Here is a 20,922-nt window from a genome sequence, read left to right on the forward strand (position 1 = left end):
TATGAACTAAAGATTTCGTGGGAGTTTCTTCTTGAAAGAAGAGACCCATGGTGAGGCTCTCTTCTTGGAAACTTCGCTAATTTGTATGGGTAACAGTCATGGTTCTGGTGCTTTCTGTCCCTTGTCACCTGTAAAATGTGCTCCCTATTTTCATACTGCAACCTTCAAGGATAAGGAAATTCCTCAGAGGGATAATGATGTGAATATAAGAGGAAGAGAGCAGTAAATTAGGTTGATGGTGACTAATATTTACAATCTTTTAAGACCTATTATTAGGCTAATTATTTCAGAGAAATTTTGCCTTAATGGATATGTCTGGACCACATCTATATGCATAAAGGGCCCAAAAGTAAAAAAAAAAATTCAACTAAGCAAAATAAATAGTGTGTTTGGCATTGGTAGGACAAAAAATGATCAGATTAGTGGATTTTTTAAATTATTTTTTTTCTGAGCGCAAAGGTTAGGAACAGGTAGAAGATTTTTAGTCCTAAAATTGTGGTGATTTCCAGACAAAGACTATTAATAGTACTTCATTTCAGGAGATGATTTCTCAGTTTGTCTCAGTTTTTGGCTTGTTCCCTAAGCTATACCCACTTTCATGAAATAGGTCAAGGAAAACAGTCTCTAGATTGCAGAATCTTAGAATTTCAGAATTGTAAGGGACTCCAGAAACCCTGTAATAAAATCTACCCCTGAATGAGGAATCCCTCTACAATATACAACACAGGTCATCCTCAAAGGAATGTCTTCCCTTTGTGCCTTCAGAATTCCTGGATGTATGTTGTAAACCATGATGGACTACAGAAATATAAGCTGTTATTAAAATTATCATTTCTATGTTGAAATGCCCATGGCTTCTTGAAACAGTTCAGTGCTTACCAAATAGCCCCATCGAGGGAATTTAGTGCTAAAAATTACTTCCTAATTTAGTTAGCATCTACTGTGACTTGACAATTAAAATACATGTCCTGCAGGAATTCTGACTAATAATCCAGTAATCAGAACTGATGTCAATAAAGAAATTGTAGTGATGTTCACACTGGTTGATGAAAATCAAAGCTGGTACCTGGATGAAAACATCAGGAATTTCTGCAGTGCTCCTGGCACAGTTGACAAGAATGATGCCGTTTTTCAAAGGAGCAACAAAATGCATGGTGAGTGTTCTCAACAACAAAAAAATTTATTATGTACCTATTGTGTACCTAGCTTTATGGAAGATTCTTGTTCTTGAGGCACTTGATGTCATTTCCCCCCATAACCCTTATCTTTTGTCTTAGTATCAATTCCAACTTAGAAGAGCAGCAAGGGCTAGGCAATCAAGGGTTAAGTATCACATTGCTAGAAAGCATCTAAGGTCAAATTTGAACCCAAGTTCTCCTGACACCAGACCTGGTGCTCTATTATGCTATCTAGCTGTCCCTACCTGCTGTCTTATTGAGAAAAGATTGAAAGAAGAGTTTTTTTTTGCTTTAGTTTCTTCAATTGTAAAATGAAGTGGTTGGACAAGATGACATCTATGGTCGCTTCCAGCTGGAAGATTCTGTGATATTTAACATATTAATGGTAGTTTGCTTATATTGCATCTTGAACTTTGTAAAACACTTTCTCACAATAACCTCTTGATAGCAGATGATGCTAATATTCTTGTTCCCATTTCACACATGAAAAAACTGATCAGAGATTAGAGAGATTGTGACTAGCCTAATGTTATGAAGCTAGAAGGTACTAATGCAGGAATTCAGAATTATTGTGTCTGTTAGACCTGGAAGAAACCTTAGAAATCATTTAGTTCAACCTTCTCCCTTCACAGAATAAGAAAATAAAATTTCAAATAAATAAATGACTACCCCAGGATACATGGCAAACGGCAAAGCCAAGGTTCAACTTTTTTTCCTGACTCCCAAGTCCAATACTCTTTCTTCTAACCAATAAAACACTTAGAGAACAAAGGAAGAATTACAGAATGACACCATTTTGGAGTAGAGAACTGGATGTCTACTTAGTCCAACCTATACCTGGGAGAGAATTCTGTCTACAATATTGCTGACAAGTCATCATCCAACCTCTGCTTGAAGTCCTTCCATGAGGTGGAACCTATTCTACCATTCAAACCAGTTCTTTGCACTTTTGGATAATTCTCTTTGTTAGGAAATTTTTCCTTGCTTTAAGCGGAAACTTGGTTCTCTGTAATTTCTAATGACTGCTCCTAATTCTATCTGCTAGAGTCAAACAGAGCAAGTTGAATACTCATTTCACAGTCTTCTAAATATTTGGAGATAAAGTATGATTCCTCAACTTTAGCCCCAGTCTTCTCTAGATTAAATAACCTGAGTACATTTACTGACAATGGGATATGATGTGAGATAAATTTTCTAGAGGACAAGATGGCATTCGCCAGTAAAGAATGCTTAATGCTACTTCCTTTAGTAAAAGTCTCCTCTGATGCTTCATCCTGGCATAGAGGTGACTCTGGGTTCTCCCAGTCTCTCTGACAGCAGCCTAAGATCTAGCAAGGTCCTCTGAAAACAGAAAAGCTTAGATCGCATGGAAAAGCTCCGTTGTATATAGTCCTATCTTGTGATCTTAAATATATGAATATTTATATGTGTAAATATATTCATATAAATATATCTATAAAATCATGTTATGGAAAGATCCTTCTATTTCTGGAGTTTTAAAATGTTTTAATATAGATGAATGATCAAGAATTTTTCTCTATAGCCAATGACATGATTGTATAGTACATTTTTCTTGTTGATTATTTTACTTTATTGTTTTATAAACTTTATACCTACCATCCTTATATTTATAAGTGCTTTATAATGTTTTAGGTACTATCACTATGTTATGCTTAAAGACTTTACTTAATATCTTAATTTTAATATTCACTAATGATACATGGTTTCTTTTCTTAGGTTTGTATTTGTTAGGTTTAAGAATCAAAATCATATTGGTGTATAAATGACATGGAAAGCTTTCATCATTTTCTGTTTTGAAATAGTCTTTATGTTACAAGTATTATTTCCTTTTCAAAAGTTTGATAGCATTCACTTGTGAATACTTCTGGGTCGTGCCTTCTGAAGGGAATCTTGGTAATATATTTATCCTACTAAGACTGATCTGTTTGGGTTATCCACATTTCGTTTAGCTTGTGCATTTTGCACTTCTGTAGAAAATCATCCATTTCTTTTAGTTTCTCATATTTATTCACATAAATCTGTATATATATCAATCTTTAATAATGTTCACAATTTTTTCCTAATTGGAATCTCTCTTTTTTTAAATTTTGGCATTTAAAACTAATCATTAGTTATTTTTAAAAATAGCCTTGGATTTCTCATTTCAATTGTTGTTTATTTTTTCTTCTCTTTAAGTTTAAATTCCATTTATTTTTTCTCTCTGCTTATAATGCTGATTAATAAAAGTTTTTAGTGTACTGAAATTTCCCGAGTGCTGTTTTCACTGAATTTTTATATTATGTATCTATATCATTATTATTGAAAAAATCTATTGTTGCTTTGTAATGTTTTCTTTTTTCTTCTTGTTGTGCACTAGTTCAGTTGCTTCTGACTCTCTGTGACCCTGTGGACCATAGCACACCAATGTTGTCCATAGAATTTTCTTGGCAAAGAGACTGGAATGATTTGTCATTTCCTTCTCTGGTGGATGAAGATAAACAGAAGTTAAATGATTTGTCCAATGTTACATAGCTATTTAAATGTCTGAAGTCAGATTTGAACTCAGGTCTTCCTGACTCCAGGCCCATTACTCTTTCCATTGAGTCACCTATCTGCCTCCAATTTCTTCTTTTGCCCAGGAATAATTGAGTTGCTAAAGTTTTAGTTTCCAGGAGTACTATTATCTGAAATTCATCATATGATTTTTTTACTACTGATTTTATTGTGCAATTGTCCATAAATGTAATACATAGAATCTGACTGTCTACATTTGTCATTTTATTTTTATCGGCAAATTTTGTTTCAACACATCATTCAATGAATGGATCATTCATAAGTTTCAAAAGCTATTAAATAAAACAAGAAACTTATGTTTTAGTGTCCTCAATTTCAGCAAAAATTAATTTTCTCTTCATAGGATTATATTCAGTTTATCTAGGTAAGTTATTCTTAGTTGTAAACATATATAGCTTTTGTTTTCCATACTATGATATTCCAAGCTTTCCACTCCTCTATGGTAGTAGCTACTAAATCATGTGTGGTCCTGACTATGATTCCTTTATACTTGAATTCTTTTTTTTTGTCTGTTTGTTGCATTTTTCTCTGACCTAGAAACTCTGGATTTTGGCTAATATATTCTAGTAGTTTTCATTTTGAAGTTTTTTTCATGAGGTGACTGATGGATTTTTTCTATATCTAGTTTGCCTCTGATTCTAAGAGATCTGAGATATTTTCTTTTATGATTTCTTTAAAAAAACATTTACCTTCTATTTTAGAATCAATACTGCTTATGGGTTCCAGGGCAGAAGAATGTTAAGGGCTATGCAGTGGGAGTTAAGTGACTTGGCACTTGGCAGACAGCAAGGAAATGTCTGAGGCCAGATTTTGAACCCAGGACCTCTCATCTCTAGGCCTGGATTTCAATCCACTGAGCTACCTAGCTTCCCTCTGTGACTTCTTAAAATATGATGTTTGGACTTTTTTTTTTTGATCATGGCTTTTAGGTAGTCCTATGATTCTTAAATTTTCTCTCCTCAATTTGTTTTCTAGGTCAGCTGCTTTGCTATGAGAAACCTTGAATTTTCTTCTATTTTTCTCCCAGCCTTTTGATGTTGTTTTAATATCTTTTGTTGTCTCATAATGTCATTAGTTCCTATTTGGTCCATTCTAATTTTCAGAAAGTTTGATGTTTGAACATAGTTTTGTACCTTTTATGTCAAGCAGTTAATTCCTTTTCAATTCTTACTTCCACAATTGATTTCTTTTCCATTTTCCCCCTGGTGTCCTTATTTCATATATATTAAAAAACATTTTTAACTTTCAAAAAATCCTCTTGCTTAATCTCTTCCAAAATTCTACTTGAAATTGTATTCAAACTATGCTTTTTCTTTAAGACTATGATTTAGATGTTTTAGTATCTTTCTTTTCTTCTTTTGTGTCTTGAGTGTGTCTGTCACCATAATAGTTTTATGGTGGGATCTTTTTTTTCTTTGACCTTACTCCAGGCTTCTTCCTGATTTGGGATTTTATGCTAGGGAAAGATTAGAGATTATCTAAGCCATTCCCACTGCTACTTTCTTGGGATAGTGTTATAATATTCCAGACTTTCAGGGACAATTCAGGTTGGGAAACTTCTTGCCTTCAGTATTCTCAAGGTGGATGGATCAAAGGAAAAGTCTGATTGCTATCTCCTTTATTATGTGCTCTGTGAGTTCTTGACCTGGATTTGGGTCAGAGGTACAGACCCGTATGCTTGCTCTGGTAGGAATTTTATTAGACTGATGTTGAAATCAGCCATTGTCAGAGAGTTGGAAAGCCCTTTTGGTTCAGTGGTAAAATCATAGACTTCCCTTTGGTCTGTGATTCTTTCCTGGTTGTTTCTCTGTAGGCTTCAGAGTTGACTAGAAGGTGGAACTGAGAACTTACTCTTCTCCTGGGGGTCAAAGTCACCAACCTACTACTTATTTTGAACTTACTTCTTGCTCAGCATACAACCAAGATCCAGCAACTATTCCAGATGCTAGAAACACCTTGGATCTATCCCCTGGAACTAGATAGTGAACAACTAAACAACCAGTTGACACCTGCATCTTATACAAGTTTAGGTACCTCTCTTCTGGATCTGGGACTTCCTCTTGCATTTTTGTATGCCCTCTCTCTCAACAACAGTGCTATATAACATGCTTCTAGTCACATCCTGTTTCCAGTCTCTGTGGAGCTCTCTCTGCTCTCTCAGTCTGAAAAAATGACTTGCTATGACTTTTCTTTGAATTTCCTGATCAAGATTTTGTCTGCTGTTTTTTAAAAAGTTTTTTTTATTTGTTACATTAAAATAATTGGGTAACTTCCTTTATTCCTCCCTTTTTTTCATTAAAGAAGACATCATTTGACAAAAAGACATGTATATATAAAACTATGTCTTGCTTATTTCTATTTGTCAATTCTTCCTTTGGAGATGGACATACATAAGTCATTTTTCAAACAATATTTCTATGGCTGTATATAATGTTCTCTTGGTTCTGCTTATTTCACTCTTTATAACTTCATGAAAACCTTTCCATGTTGTTTTTTTTAATTAGCCCATTCTTCGTTTCTTATGGTGCAGTAGTATTCCATTAAAATCATATGCCACAACTTATTTAGCCATTCCGCAATTGATGGACATCCCTTCTAGTTCTATGCTACCACAAAAAGAGCTGATATAAATATTTTGGAACAGATAAGTTTTTCCCCCTTTTTTCATCTTCATAAGTTCCTTTCCTGCTCATCTTAGGAAACAAACCTAACAGTGGTATTGCTGGGTCAAAAGTTATATGCAGTTTCATAACTCTCTGGGTATAATTCTAAATTATTCTCCAAAATATTTGGATTAGTTCACAGTTCCATCAACAGTGTATTAATGTCCCCATTTTTTCATATCCCCTCCAACATTTGATATTTTGCCCTTTTATCATTTTGGCAAATTTGATAGGTGTGAGATGAGACATTTCACTAACCTATAATGATGTAGAACATTTTCCATATAGTTATATATAGCTTTGATTTTTTCACTCAAAAAGTCTATTCATATCTTTTGACCATTTATCAATTGAGGAATGGCTCATATCCTTATAAATTTGACAAAATTCTCCATATATTTCAAATATGAGACCTCTATCTAAGAAACTGTCTACAAATCCCTACCCCGCAACTTACTTCTTTCCTTCTAATTTGGCCACATTGGTTTCATTTGTACCAACCCTTATTAATTTAATGTATTCAAGTTATCCACTTTACATATTATAATGCTTTCTGTCTCTTGATTATTCATAAATTCTTCTCCTATCTATAAATCTGATAAATAATATATTTTCTGTTCCAATTTGTTTATGGTATCTCCCTTTATGTCTAGATCATGTATCCATTTTGATTTTATGTTGGTAAATGGTATAATGTATTGCTCTATATCTAGTTTTTGTTAGACTGCTTTCCAGTTTTCCCAAAATATTTTTTACCAAATAATTAATTCTTATCCTCAAACCTTGGATCTTTACTTTTGTAAAATGCAAGCTTACTCTAATTTTTTTACAACTTTTTTTGTATATCTATTTTGTTCTATTGATCTCCTTTTCTGCTTCTTAGCCAGTAGCAGATAGTTTGATAATTACTACTTTATTATATAGTTTAAAATCTGGTTCTGCTAAACCACCTTCCTTTACATTTTTTTTTCATTAGTTCCTTTGGAATTCTTGACCTTTTGTTTTTCCAAGTGAATTTTGTTATTTTTTTCTAGTTCAGTAAAATAATATCTTTTTTAAACATTTATTAATATTTATATTTTAGAAAAGTTAACATGGTTACATGATTATGCTTTTACTTTCCCCTTTACCCCCCGACCTCTCCCCCTCCCCTGGCCGATATGCATTTCCATTAGTTTTAACATGTGTCATTAATCAAGACCTATTTCCAAATTGTTGATAGTTGCATTGATGTGGTACTTTCGATCCCCAATCATATCCTCATCAACCCATGTATTCAAGCAGTTGATTTTCTTCTGTGTTTCCTCTCCTACAGTTCTTCCTCTGAATGTGGGTAGCGTTCTAAATAATATCTTTTGTAGTTTAGTTGGGATTCTGCTTTGTTTTGCTTTGGGAAAGAGAAGCTAAAGTGTCTCTGTATTTTTATTGTTGTTATTCTTCATCTTAATCCACCTTATTTATTAAATACTTACGATGTATCAAGCAGTATTCCAAATTCTGGGAATACGAAGAAGATCAAAAACATAGTCCCTATTCTCAAAATATTCTTCATTCTAACAAGGAAGAAAACAAAACACACACACACATATAAACTATTTACATACAATATATCTACAGAGTAAATAGAGTATGCTGAGTTTTTCTGGGGCAATAATTCTTGTTTCATGGTTCTCATTTCTTAATTTTGTAAAAACATTGCATTCCTTTTTCTGCAATCCTACCTTTATCTCCTTCAAAGTTACATTTTCTCCATCATTATTATTCCCGTGACTGATTTATTCACTTCTAGGTGTTTGTTATACATTTTTCCTTAGCAATGTAGTGCTGGAGTTTAATGACAAAGATATGTAAAATAGTGTTTGTATACCATGCTGACTTAATTTTTGCTTTGGCAAATTTGGGAATTTTTAATTTTATTTCCTCAAATATCATATTCATATTCTTTTATTTTTCTTAGTACTCTGTGATGCCAACAATCCTGAGATTTCTGAGTGGGATCTGTTGTCCAAGTCCATCAGTTGGGTCCACATGTTTGTCCTACAGTTTAGACAGTTCAGTGATATCTTAGATCTCTATTACCGGCTATTCTGCATCATGTGCAAATTCTGTTTTCTATTACTGCGATGGGGTATATGGAATTTGGGAAGTTTTCTCCCATATTCTCCACACTGTTTTAAAAGAATTATTTCTTCTTGCTCTATTTTGGAATCTTAGTTCTCACTTGATTTCCTCATGTCATTATTTACCAAGACTTTAAAAAAATTTAATCTTCCAAATGTTCTTATCCTTTTCCTAACCTTGCTCAAGTTCTTTGAAATGTGTCCACAGCTAGGTAGCACAGTAAGTGGAGCACTATGCCTGGAGTCAAGAAGATGTGAGTTCAAATTTAACCTCAGATACTTGCTATCTTTAGTGTGATCCTGGGCATTTAACTATTTGCCTCAGTTTCTTCAACTACCAAATAGGGTTAATCGAGATAATAATAGTACTTTGCAGGGTTGTTGTGAGTATCAAATTAAATTGTATTTGAAAAGCACTTAGCACCATACCTGGAACATAGTAGGTGCTTAATATAGCACTTGTTCCCTTCTTTCCTATTCATTTAAGAATACCTCTTAGGAGGGCTTATATGGTTTTTTTTGTTTAATTTCCATTCAGTTGATTCAGTTGTTCTATGATATTTGTTAGTATACTGGCACTATTTTGCTAATTAAAATTTTTTTTGTTAGTTTTTAGTATGTGTATGTGTTTTAGCATTTCCTCCCTATTTGTTTTTGGAATGTTATATGAAGAATTTGACTCCTTTCGATCCTTTTTACTCCAACATGTTGGATATGGCTCTGAAATACCTAATCTTTCAAAATATTGAAATACATATTCCCACTTTATATGCCAGCAAAAGAGTCTATTTCCTTTGTGAAAGTCTCTGTTTCCTTTGATTTTTCTTTTTTCTTTTCTTGTCTAGCTCTTAATGGTTTTCTTTTTGGGAACTTCCCTGAGCCAGAGATCTGTGTGGGAGACACTGTGTCCTGGCACTTATTTGGAATGGGGAATGAGATCGACATCCACTCAATCTACTTTTATGGCAACACCTTCATCAGCAGAGGACATCGGACCGATGTTGTCAACCTGTTCCCCGCCACTTTTCTTACCACAGAAATGAGGGCTGAGAATGCTGGGAAGTGGATGATCACCTGCCAAGTCAGTGACCATCTGCAAGGTAAAGAGATAGAGCCTGATGATAAGGAAGCATAGAAAGTCACAATCCACTCATTCTGACAAATCATGGGATGACTGATCATTGAATCATAAGCATTTAGAGCTGGAAGGGACACTTTAGAACTCGTCTAGTACAACACTTTCACTTCACAGATGAGGAAACTAAGTCACAAAGAGGTAAAAATGACTAGCTTAATGTTACACAGGTACTAAGTGACAGAGGAAGAATTTGGACCAAATTCTCCAAGACCAGAGCCAGCACTCTTTCTATTATATAATTTGTCCTCCCATCAGACATTAGTGTTCATTAATCAGCCACTGTATACAAAGCACGTTATATATGAGCATCATCTCCCTCAGATATGTCCTATCCCTTCCCATTAGGTTGAAAGTGCCTACATTTGGGAACTTGCATCTTTCATCTTTGCATCCTCAATAACTCACATGATATTGTATATATAGCAAGTTCTTAATTTTTATTGTTTTTGTTAGATGATTTTCTTATTAAAACTTTCCACAAATGAAGATGGCACAGACTTACATTAATATGTGTATGTAAAACATTTCTTTATTATGTACAATGTACAAATGTACAACAAGGATTTATTAAATGACTACTTGGTACAAGTTTGTCTTCTTGGCACTGAAGGAGACAATTTCCTTTGGTGTACAAGGAGATATATGGTGGAGACTCTCCCCTTATGCTGATTGTAACCTATATAATAGGAGATAAACTAATTAGTCAACAAGCTAAGCACAATGTTAAGCACTAGGAATTCAAATGCAAAAACAAGAGTTTCTGCTCTCAAGGAGCCCATTCCTTTAATGGGAAAGACAAAATATTTTTTTAAAGTTCACTTGGAGGAAAGATGGTGATGTCTAGAGTTTATAAGTACAGGGAAAGAGCGCATGGGAAGTCCTAGAACATCTCATAAAGCCTAGTGTAAAAATCAAAATGACTTTACAGTAATTTCAAATATTACATTTTATAAGATTTATTAATAGTCACTAGAAGTAAAGGATTAATAAGATAACAAAATAAAACCATGTGCCCAAGCTAATTTATCTGTTCAAAAAGTCTTGCATTCATAGCTACCCTCATTCCAAGAGAAGAGCACCAGACATGGAAATTCACCGAATTTATCTCCTGTCTACATCAGCACGTAAAGACAGGAAGTCAGTGGGCTCCTGGGTAATGTAGTTCAAAGGCACAAGATTCCAATTACACATTAGTGGTCCTCCATTTTTATCAGGAAAAAACAGAGTTGGTGATTTCCACCTCAGCCAAGACACATAAGTAGTCAAGCATCCCAGAAGGGCTCTGAGAGACTCTAACTTGGGGCAGAGGCAAATTGGGAAAGTAATAGTCAATGCACCCCCAATGGCAAATAGCAGCAGGTCTTCTTGCCACTAGGATAGGTTCTTAGGCAATTTGGGGGTCTGGGATAGAGTAATAATAATAATTATAGCAATAAAAATCAACAGTAGCATTTTGCCAAATGCTTTACAGGCATAATCTCATTTGATCCTTCCAATAACCCTATAAAGTAGGTGCATTATTATCCCTATTTTACAGATGAGAAAGTTGAGAAAAATGGAGATTAAGTGATATGTCCAGGATCACGCAGCTAGTAAGCATCTGAGGTCTAATTTGAACTCATCTCTATCCACAGTGCCACTTAGCTTCCTGGAAAGGAGGAAATGGAAGGAAAGAAGGATGTGTCCAGGGTAATGGATATTCCCATTGCTCATCCATTCTGGATAGTTTCCTGTGAAAGCTGAAATATGATTGAGTTCAACATTTTCTAGCTAATTTTAATATTCATATATAATCTGGGAAAATAAGCAGCACCCTGTGACATTTTTATCATTAAACCATCACCTTTTAACAAGATCTGTCAGGTCAATGCTAAGAAGCACTGATGTTTAACCAAGTTGTGAGAGACAGAGATTTACTTCCTACAACTGCCTGATAAAGCTTCACTGAAGTGAAGGAATTCTGTGACAGACTTGATGCCCTAAGTAACAGTTCCCAGGGAATCAGTTGGCTTAGATGTAACTAGGAAGTTGGTCTTAACAATATTTATAATCCAAGCACAAGCTTGATCTTGATGTAATTAGATCAGCTAAGCTAGTTTCCACGACCTGACTATGATATTAAATGAAGATGACTTTGTCCTCCATAAGGTAGGCTATCAGCTCATAAGTAAAGGCTGTCAGAGGCTTATAGATTAACTGGGTTTATTGGATTGATTGAAGGAAAGGTAAACTGGGAGGTGGGAGAAAGGAAGTAGGCAAACCCTATTAAGTTTTAACCTAATAATAATAAGTACAATAAATAATGTTAATGTCTAAATAGAAAGTTGGCCTAGGTGCTGAGTCCAGGGGACTTTGAGAGTCTCTCTTGGCTCAGAAGCTGTTATAGATTCTCTTAGGTGCTGAGTCCAGGGGACTTTGAGAGTCTCCCCTGACTCAGAAGCTGTTGTTGATTCTAGATATTTTGATGAAATAATCTTGTTTGATAATTAAGGCTCAGTGGCCTTATCAATATTAAGGTGATTGATATTGCTAGCATGTAGTCTGAACCCTGCCTGCCTACCTATGCCAATCTACCTTCCTCCCAGGGCCCAGACACTAGACAACCTCCTGCCTCCCAACCCAAAGAAGAAGTGGTCCCTGAGGGGTTTTGCTCCTCAATTTATACTCCTTTCCCAACTGCCAGATTGGCACATGTCCAGGGCTGCCTTGCCACATTCTGTGTTCTAAAGGGGCAAACTGCTCTTTTGCACCTACAAAAATGGCTAACCATTTTCTATACATTACAGATTATTTAGCAAATGCTGATTATGAGTGGCATTTAGGTTTTTCCTGAAATGTGATAATAATATACCCTGAAAACCACTGGCAATATTAAAAAAACTCTTTAAAAATAGGTAGTCATCAGCAATATTTTAACCTGACTTATGGTTTCCTTCTCTTACATAGCGGGTATGCTGGGACAGTATAATGTCAAGACATGCACAAATAATATTTATCAACCCAAGTTGCAAGGCCGGGAAAGAAGCTACTATATTGCTGCAGAAAAAATTCTTTGGGACTATGGTCCTCAGGGTTACAATAAGTACAGTGGCCTGCCCTTAAATGCCACTGGCAGGTAAGTCACTGCCCTTTTCTAGGTCATTATTGCTAGTATAGACACTTTTAAAGATTCTCATAAGAAAAATCTGTTGTGTCCTAATGGAGAACTAAATACTTTCCTGCCAAGTTTCTTGCTTTCTACATATAGTGGTAGTGTAGGGGTTCTAAATCTGGGGTCCATGAACTTTAAGAAAAAAATTTGTTTTATAACTATATTTCAATATAATTGGGTTTTTTTGGTTATCCTATTTTCATTTTATGGATTTAAAAACACTGTCATAAAAAGGGGTCCATAGGCTTCATCAGACTGACCAAAGAGAACTATAGCACACAAAAAGGGTTAAGAACGCCTTGTCTAAAAGTATGACAAAGAAAAGGATATAATAGAATCTCATTGAGTAGATGGACAAAATGACAATGGATACTTTGGCTCAGATCAAAACTGCTAAGATTTTATATTTAAATTTGTTCTTGGGATTGCTAGTATTTCATCAGAATATATGGTGGCTCATCTAGAATTAAATCAGTCATTCAATAAAAATAAATATTTATTGAGTATCCACCATGTGCAAAGGTCTGTGCTTAACTCCAGATATGTTGATATTCATTTTAGTTTTAGAATGAAATAGATATTGTATTCTTCTTTAAAGAATTCATGCATATCCTATAAAATAATTTTTCATCAGAATATATGATTATCAGTTAAATCTTATGTCTTGTTCAGGAAGCAGTAGAGGATTTTGAGGATAGGAATGAGATTTCAGATAATTAAAAATTTATTATATATTGCAATTATCAGTTGAGAAAAGTTATCTATTCCTTTGTAGAAAACCTTAATAAATGTTTGTTGAATAATTTTTTAAAAAATGTATAAAACATCTATTATATGAAAAACACTGTTCAAGACAAAGATCAGTTAGATCCTTCCCTCATAGAATTTATATTCTATAGTCATATATGCAAATTATCATGATATAAAATCTAGTCTTTGTTGGATTCAGTCCTTACTAATAATGAAAGAGTTAACTCTTTTTTGCTAGAGCTCTGTGAAAAATAGTGGTGGAACAAGTCAATTTTTTTTTCTTGCTAATCTATGTCTACCACACTTATTGTCACATAAAGCCCTTTATAGTCTGACACCAATCTGCTTTTCTAGACTTCTTTCACATTGCTACATTTGGGCATTTTCAGTTCCAGCCAAATTGGCCTACTTACTGTTCCCAGAATTTGGCATACTATGTCCCACCTCCATGATTTCACATTCGATGTCTTGATTGCCTGTAATGAATCCCCTCCTTACACATCCCTTTGAATAGGAGTCTTTAATGTGAGTTAAAAGAACTTGGTTTTTAAAAGGTACATAGATAGACAGGAAGGTGGATAGACAGAAAGAAAAAGAGAGAGAAAGAGAGAGAGAGAGAGAGAGAGAGAGAGAGAGAGAGAGAGAGAGCACTAGTTAGCTAGATATAAACTGTATTTTAACATAATTGGTTTCCTTCGTAATCATAAATATTTCATTTTATGCATTTAAAGCCATAATTCTGAAAAGGGTCCATAGACTTCACTAGACTTCTGAAGGGATCCATGAAACAAAAGAGATATTAAGAACTCCAGCCTAAGAATATTTAGCTTTCTTGAAGGCTCAACCAGATAACCACAGAAACCTTCACTGGTTGTCCTAATTATTAGCGCTTTCTCAACTTTCTCAAATTACATTAAATTTATTTATCTGCTTAAGTGTTATATTCCTTTAATAGAATGTCAGTCCCTTAGAGCAAATATTGCTATCCTTTTTTTTTTTGTACTTTCATTGCTTTGGATGTGTAGTCATGTAATAAATATTTATTGAAGTGGATTGAGACGCTAGGATATGAATAGGTTATAAATGCTCCTGAGCTTCTTCTTCTAGCCTTTTCACTTTCAGTTGGTTAAATGTTCTCGGGGACTGTTGAAGAATCCATCCAGAGTTTCTTCCGGTGGGTTGGAGAGATGAAGAGCTTACACTCATTAAGTGAGGCATTTGATGTGCATGTGGAAACGTTCTCAATCAGGTTCCCGCATCCTTTCACAGTGAATCTGAGCCCTTCTTCACACAAGGGGAAACTAGGATAGGAGGAAAATACTGGAAAGTTCAGTATGTGGAGTATACTGATGCAACTTTTACCAGAAGAAAAAGCCGATCTGGGGCAGAAATCCACCTTGGAATACTTGGTACAGTAAATCATTCCAAATATTTCAACCCAGGGGGACAGATTTCAGTTGTGAGAACTGATGATGCTAAATAAATTCTTCTTTCCTTGCCTTTTCTTTGCTTTCTCTCCTCCTTTTATTTTCTCCTCCCCATTCTCAATTTCTCACAGGCCCAGTCATCAAAGCTGAGGTGGGTGACACAATAATAGTGACGTTTGCCAACAAAGCAGATAGGGTCTACAGCATTTTGCCCCATGGGGTACTCTACAACAAGGCATCTGATGCAGCACCAAACCTTGATGGTAAGTGTTGGTCTGTTTGTACAAATGCAGCTAGTGAGTGTACGCAGTTTCATGGACTCCATTCAGGTACAGGTTTTATTATATATTATACATAGGTTTTATGACACTCAAAGTATGGTGCTCTCCAAACATTCTCCACTGATGGGGAATACATCATTCACAATAGGCAAATGATATTTTTACATTATATAAAACAAAGAAAAAGGATGCTGCTATTCATTAAAATGCAAGGGACTATACAAATTATAGTATGCTTGTTAATAGAAAATGATATTATTTGCTATAGTAGATAGATAATGGAATTATCTTCTTAGTATAGTTAGTTTCATTAAATCAAGGAAAACTGCCCCTTATACCAGAAAAGGGAGGAAGACATTCCTAGGACTCTGGACAGCAACTTTATAGCCTTTTTGTACCAATAAGAGGAGAAAAGGAGAGAGAGAATGACATGACAAAAACTATGGCAACTGGTGTCCATGAAGGATCATGTTGGGAAAAATGGTTAATATAGAATAGAATGGAGTCAATTATGCTCTTCCAGAACAGAAGGGCCTGGGGAAAAATATAAAGATACATAAGATAGGCCCTGCTCACAGAGAGTTGCCCATCTAATTAGAAAAAAGACTGGATCATAAATAACTGGGATAGAAGAGAGAGTGAGAAAATGCAAAGGAAATATTGAGGGGCAGAATAGTGACAAATCTGAGGAAAGAGAGCTTTCATACAGAGGAGGATAGAGTACTGGTGGGGTCCAATATGACTTTGCACTGATGTCAAACGAGTTATGTCCTACTTTAGATGCTTGACGTCTGTTTGTCTCAGTTTCTTCATCTATAAAGTGGGGAAAATAATAGCAGCTATATCCCAGAGATGTAGTGAGGTTCAAATGCAAATGTCCAAGAGACTTAAAAGTTGAAAATATACTTTAAAACTTAAAGAATATGGAATTTCATCAGTAGCCACTTTTATTTTACCCAGGTAGATTGCAACCTCTTTATTACATTGAAAATTATTATGGATGAAAATATATATCATCCTTTGGTCAATGGGGAGATGAATCTCTCAGTTTAGCTAGCATGGTCTCAGTTTCCCAACATATGACCCATCGTTAGGCTCACTTCTGAAGAGTTTCCACTTTAAGATCTCAAAGATCTTATGGTCCATTGTCATAGCCTTGGAGAATTTGGTCACCTCCACTCTACTATCAGGTATTTGGGTAGGATTTCAGTTGAGGAATGTAAGGCTGCATTTGTACTGGTAGATTTTTTTTGAAAAATAGCCTGGACCCTGGAATTAGCTGAAAAAAATGTTCCATCTTGCATTTTCATCTACTCGTTTAAAAAGTTTTATTCTTGATCAAAGAATCTATGTGTTGTGCTACTTGGATGTCAGTAGCACCTTTATTTCAGACATGATGTGTTGAGTAATTATAAAGTCATGAAGCAGAGGAAGGGAAGGGAAAGTTCTTTGGAGTTCCTAGATGGACAATTTAGGACCTGGAAGCTGCCTACACATACTATTCTTTCTGGGATTTTTGTTTTTTCTCTTCAATTTTGCACAATCTCAGCTTTTATATATTGCGTATATATTTTTAAATCTCTATTTTTGGGAAAAACATCCAGGAAGCTTTGTTTTCAGGGTTTTTACTTTAAGGAAAAATATTTTTAAATTTCTTAGATTCATTACAACTGACTTACCCAGGAAAAGCACCATAATTTTGTAACTATGAAAGTTCTTATCTGACTCTTTTAAGACCTGTATGTTGTAGGATATTTTTCTTAGAAATTCATTCCTCCCTCTCTTCTGTGACCATTTTCTGAGCAACCAATTACTTAATGAAGTTATTTCTACGTGTAAATATAGAAATGAATGGTTTTGATTAATTCATGAATCAATAACAAGTTGAGGTTTAAAGGATATTGAAGGAATCCAACTTTGGCGATTAATGCCAAGAAAGACAACTAGCATGTTGTTCTATCTCTGATCTATCCTTGAAGCATAAATCAGAATTTTAGGGTGAAAAGTTCAAAGCTTTGTCACAATCAATGTGTTAAAGCAAAACGAACATTACATTAGGAAGATTAGAATCTAACATTCCATTGAACATCACAATTTTTCTTCAGACTAAAGTTTGTATGGCTAGTTGACCTCTCCTAAGTTACCATATTATAACATATTGCCATCCTTGAGGGCGTGGAATTATGGCTAACATAGTGCTTTTGCACACAGTAGGTGCTTAAATGTTTGTCCTACTGAATCGAATATATGTCACCATTGTCTGTTTTTTTGTTGCTGTCAATATAAAATGTCCTTAGGAAAACGTAAAAGGATTATTTCAGGGACAAGGAAGAAAGGGAAAAAATAATAACGTCATTTTTACTCTCCTTTGCACCCCTATCTTTAAAGTCCTTCTCTCTGTCTTTCAAATATATAAGATTGAGGATTAAAAAGAAGTTTGTCTCTTGCCTTAAATTTCTGAAAAGTTATAGCCATACTGTACTTGGCTTTGGCATTAGGCAGTACAAGAACAATACTCCTGTTCAGCAAGTTTTCCTTGGTACCACTATCTGGGAAAAAATCCCAGCCTAGATTGAACATAGGTCTGAGAGATGTTTATATTTCTCTGTTCTTATGTCCTCCTTTGTATAATTTATCATTTTATTTTGTTTCTCTAAGGATTTCAGAAGATGGGGGCCCATGTAAAACCAGGTGACAAATTCAAATACAGGTGGATGGTGCCTGAAAGTGTAAGCCCAACAGCTGATGATCCCCCCTGTTTGACATACATGTACTTTTCAGCAGTGGATGCAATCAAAGACACTAGCTCTGGTCTAGTGGGGCCATTGTTGGTCTGTAAAAGAAACACTCTAAAAAATGATGGAACACAGGTACATAAATAGTTTCTTATCAGGACTACATGAAAGAAAGTAAAAGATCCTGGGGTGGGCAATTAGGATGGAATTAAAAGAATTTGTTATATACTTGCATAAAAATAGCTTTTCCTTCAAATATCAAACTGGTAAAAAAAAGCAGTTTGGTAAATTTAAGAGTTTAATTTTAATTTTAATTTATTTTATATATACTTATAACATTTAATTAAAATTTTAATTTAACTATAATGACTGGGCTGCTATATGCTTTAATTGAAGCTTATTGGAGCCAGGATTTGGTGGTGGTGGTGAGGTAAGGGGTATTTTTTCCCTTATTTTCACTTTGAAACATTGAAAAATGTGGACAAAATACTAATTCAGGCTCTTTTCTCTGGACTATGTGCTATCTCAAATTGAAGCCTAATCCTTTATGTGCTGGTCTTCAAAGGAAAGAAATTCCACAGAGAATGCTTCAAATATGGCCTAAGAGACATTTAAGGGGTCGTCCTCTTCTTTTTTGGGGGTGGGTAGATATTTTCAAAAAAAGTTATAGATTATACAAACATAGTTTCCAACAGCTGTGAAGGAAAGGAAAAATTTTATTAATTATTATTTGCATAGTTGGAATCAAACAGATGATTTTTATGTTTGTTATTTGTCTCAGTCATAATCTCATACAGATAATATGTGAAATATTACTTCCAAAATATAGGAAGTATTTTGAGGTTTGTCTCAGTTTTCTACCAATCTGTACTCCCAGTTCTGACAATGACACTTAGCTAGACTATTTCCATTGCCTTCTGAATAGTTATTTTAATTATTTATATCATAATAATAATTTTTAAAAACCTAATAGTATTTTTACCATATAGCCCACTTTCTCATACTTTTTCTCATACAATTCTCAAAACACTGTTATGAAGCACACATAACAGATATTATTCTATTTCACTAATAAGGAAACTGAAGTTTAGAGTTATTAAAAGCTCAAAAATCTTCAGCCTATAGTGTTTTATATTATAGTATCAGCCTATAATATTTAATTAAAATTAAACATTCAGTCATTTTCAGACATATCTGACTCTTCATAACCCCATTTGGAGTTTTCTTGGCAAAGATACTAGAGTGGTTTGCCATTTCCTTTTCCAGCTCATTTAACAGATGAGGAAACTAAGGCAAGTAAAGTTAAGCAACTTGCCCAGGGCCACATAGCTAGGAAGTATCTGAAGCCAGATTTGAACTCAGGAAGATAAATCTTCCTGACTCTAGGGCCAGCTCTCTATTCACTGCTCCACCTCATTGCCCTGGTACCTTATTTAACCTACCTCAAAGGGATGAAATCAAATTAACCTAAATATCAGAGAGAAAGAACCAATTCTGTCCTACCACCCAATAGGAGGCTGCCTCTCTCAAATATCACGATGACCTAAATCTCAGAAAGGATGCAGAAAGAAACAATTCTGTCCTCATCAGTGACTATATGGTCTAGTAGAAGTTTCTTCTCTATATTTCCTGGGAGTCCTAAGTTTTGAATGCAACACTAAGCATTATAGACAGATTTCCTCCCAGTGATAAAGGAATGTGTATAATCTAAGAGTTCCTTTTTTTAAAAAAAGATATTTTATTTTCCCCAACTACATGTAATAAAATTTAGGGCCATTTTCTAGCCAGAAATTTTATTTTTATGAGCTCTAAAAATAAAATTTCTGGCTAGAAAATGGTCCTAAATTATATTAGCTTATTGGTTTAAAAAGGCTTCTTTATTGTTAAATATATATGTTTTTGGGAGTAGCTAGATGGTACAGTGGATAGAGAATAAGGCCTAGATGTGGCAAGTCCCAGGTACAAATCTGGCCTCAGACACTTTCTAATTGGATAACCCTGGGCAGGTTACTCAATCTCAATTGCCTAACTCCTTGGTACTTTTGGAATTGATATTTGGTATCAATTGTAAGACAGAAGTTAAGGACTTAAATATTAATAAATGAATAAATTTGCTATTCATAAGGGGAAAAGCATTCATTTCTTCATTTGTGGATTTGAAAATTTGAATTTCAGTCCCTATTTTCTTCTTCCTGCAAATATCTCTACTTAAAGAAAATGAAACCTCTTTTGGGGAGAATGATGCTCAAGGAAAGAAAAAAATTTGTTTGAGTCTTGCAGTAAGGATAGTTCTTTCCCAGGTAATGTCCTGGCAGGGAGGTCCTCAGCTACACACTTAGGTAAGAGCCCAACCAACCCTGCCAACATCAACTTCCCTCCTTGAGTGATGAATTGGAGCTTCCTAGTTTCCCCTATTATTCACAACAAGATGCTAAACAACTAGGTATCCCACTAAGGAAACGCTCTCTCTTGAGAAAAACATTGCTTCTTAGACTTGAGCCCAAATGGACATATTACAAGGGAGACACACTAGCCTGCACAAGTCCATCCATTAATCAATCAACAAGTATTGATTAAGTGCCAGCTACGTGCTCAGCACTGGGGTTACAAAATAGAAGTGCTTCACCCTTAAGGCACTTCTGATTCAGCCAGGGAGAGCATTCCACTGGTATGGAGGCCAGTGCAAAAGTACAAATAAAAGAGAGAGAGAGAGAGAGAGAGAACTGTGTGGAGGGAGCAGTAAGAAAACCAGTTTTGTCAGACTTTAGTAGAGTACATGAAAAGGAGTAATGTGTGATTGATTTGAAAAGGTCACTTGTGGCCAGATTGTAAAGGGTTGGAAAAGCTAAAATAGTGGAATTTTGTACTCAATGCCAGAGGCAACAAGAAGTCACTGGCATTGGTG

At 34.8% G+C, this 20,922-nt stretch overlaps 1 protein-coding gene across 1 annotated transcript in view; it reads left to right on the forward strand.

The window, feature by feature from the left end:
* The window catches only part of HEPHL1 (hephaestin like 1), an 88,777-nt gene that overhangs the window by 32,042 nt on the left and 35,813 nt on the right, over positions 1 to 20,922 (forward strand). Inside the window, exons 4-9 of the mRNA XM_044666224.1 lie at positions 975 to 1,154; positions 9,381 to 9,635; positions 12,620 to 12,788; positions 14,844 to 14,983; positions 15,133 to 15,264; positions 17,941 to 18,152. Coding sequence (XP_044522159.1) covers positions 975 to 1,154; positions 9,381 to 9,635; positions 12,620 to 12,788; positions 14,844 to 14,983; positions 15,133 to 15,264; positions 17,941 to 18,152 — 1,088 coding nt within the window. The remainder of the gene's footprint in view (positions 1 to 974; positions 1,155 to 9,380; positions 9,636 to 12,619; positions 12,789 to 14,843; positions 14,984 to 15,132; positions 15,265 to 17,940; positions 18,153 to 20,922) is intronic.

The sequence above is a fragment of the Gracilinanus agilis genome, chromosome 3, assembly GCF_016433145.1.
Source record: "Gracilinanus agilis isolate LMUSP501 chromosome 3, AgileGrace, whole genome shotgun sequence".
NCBI lineage: Eukaryota > Metazoa > Chordata > Mammalia > Didelphimorphia > Didelphidae > Gracilinanus > Gracilinanus agilis.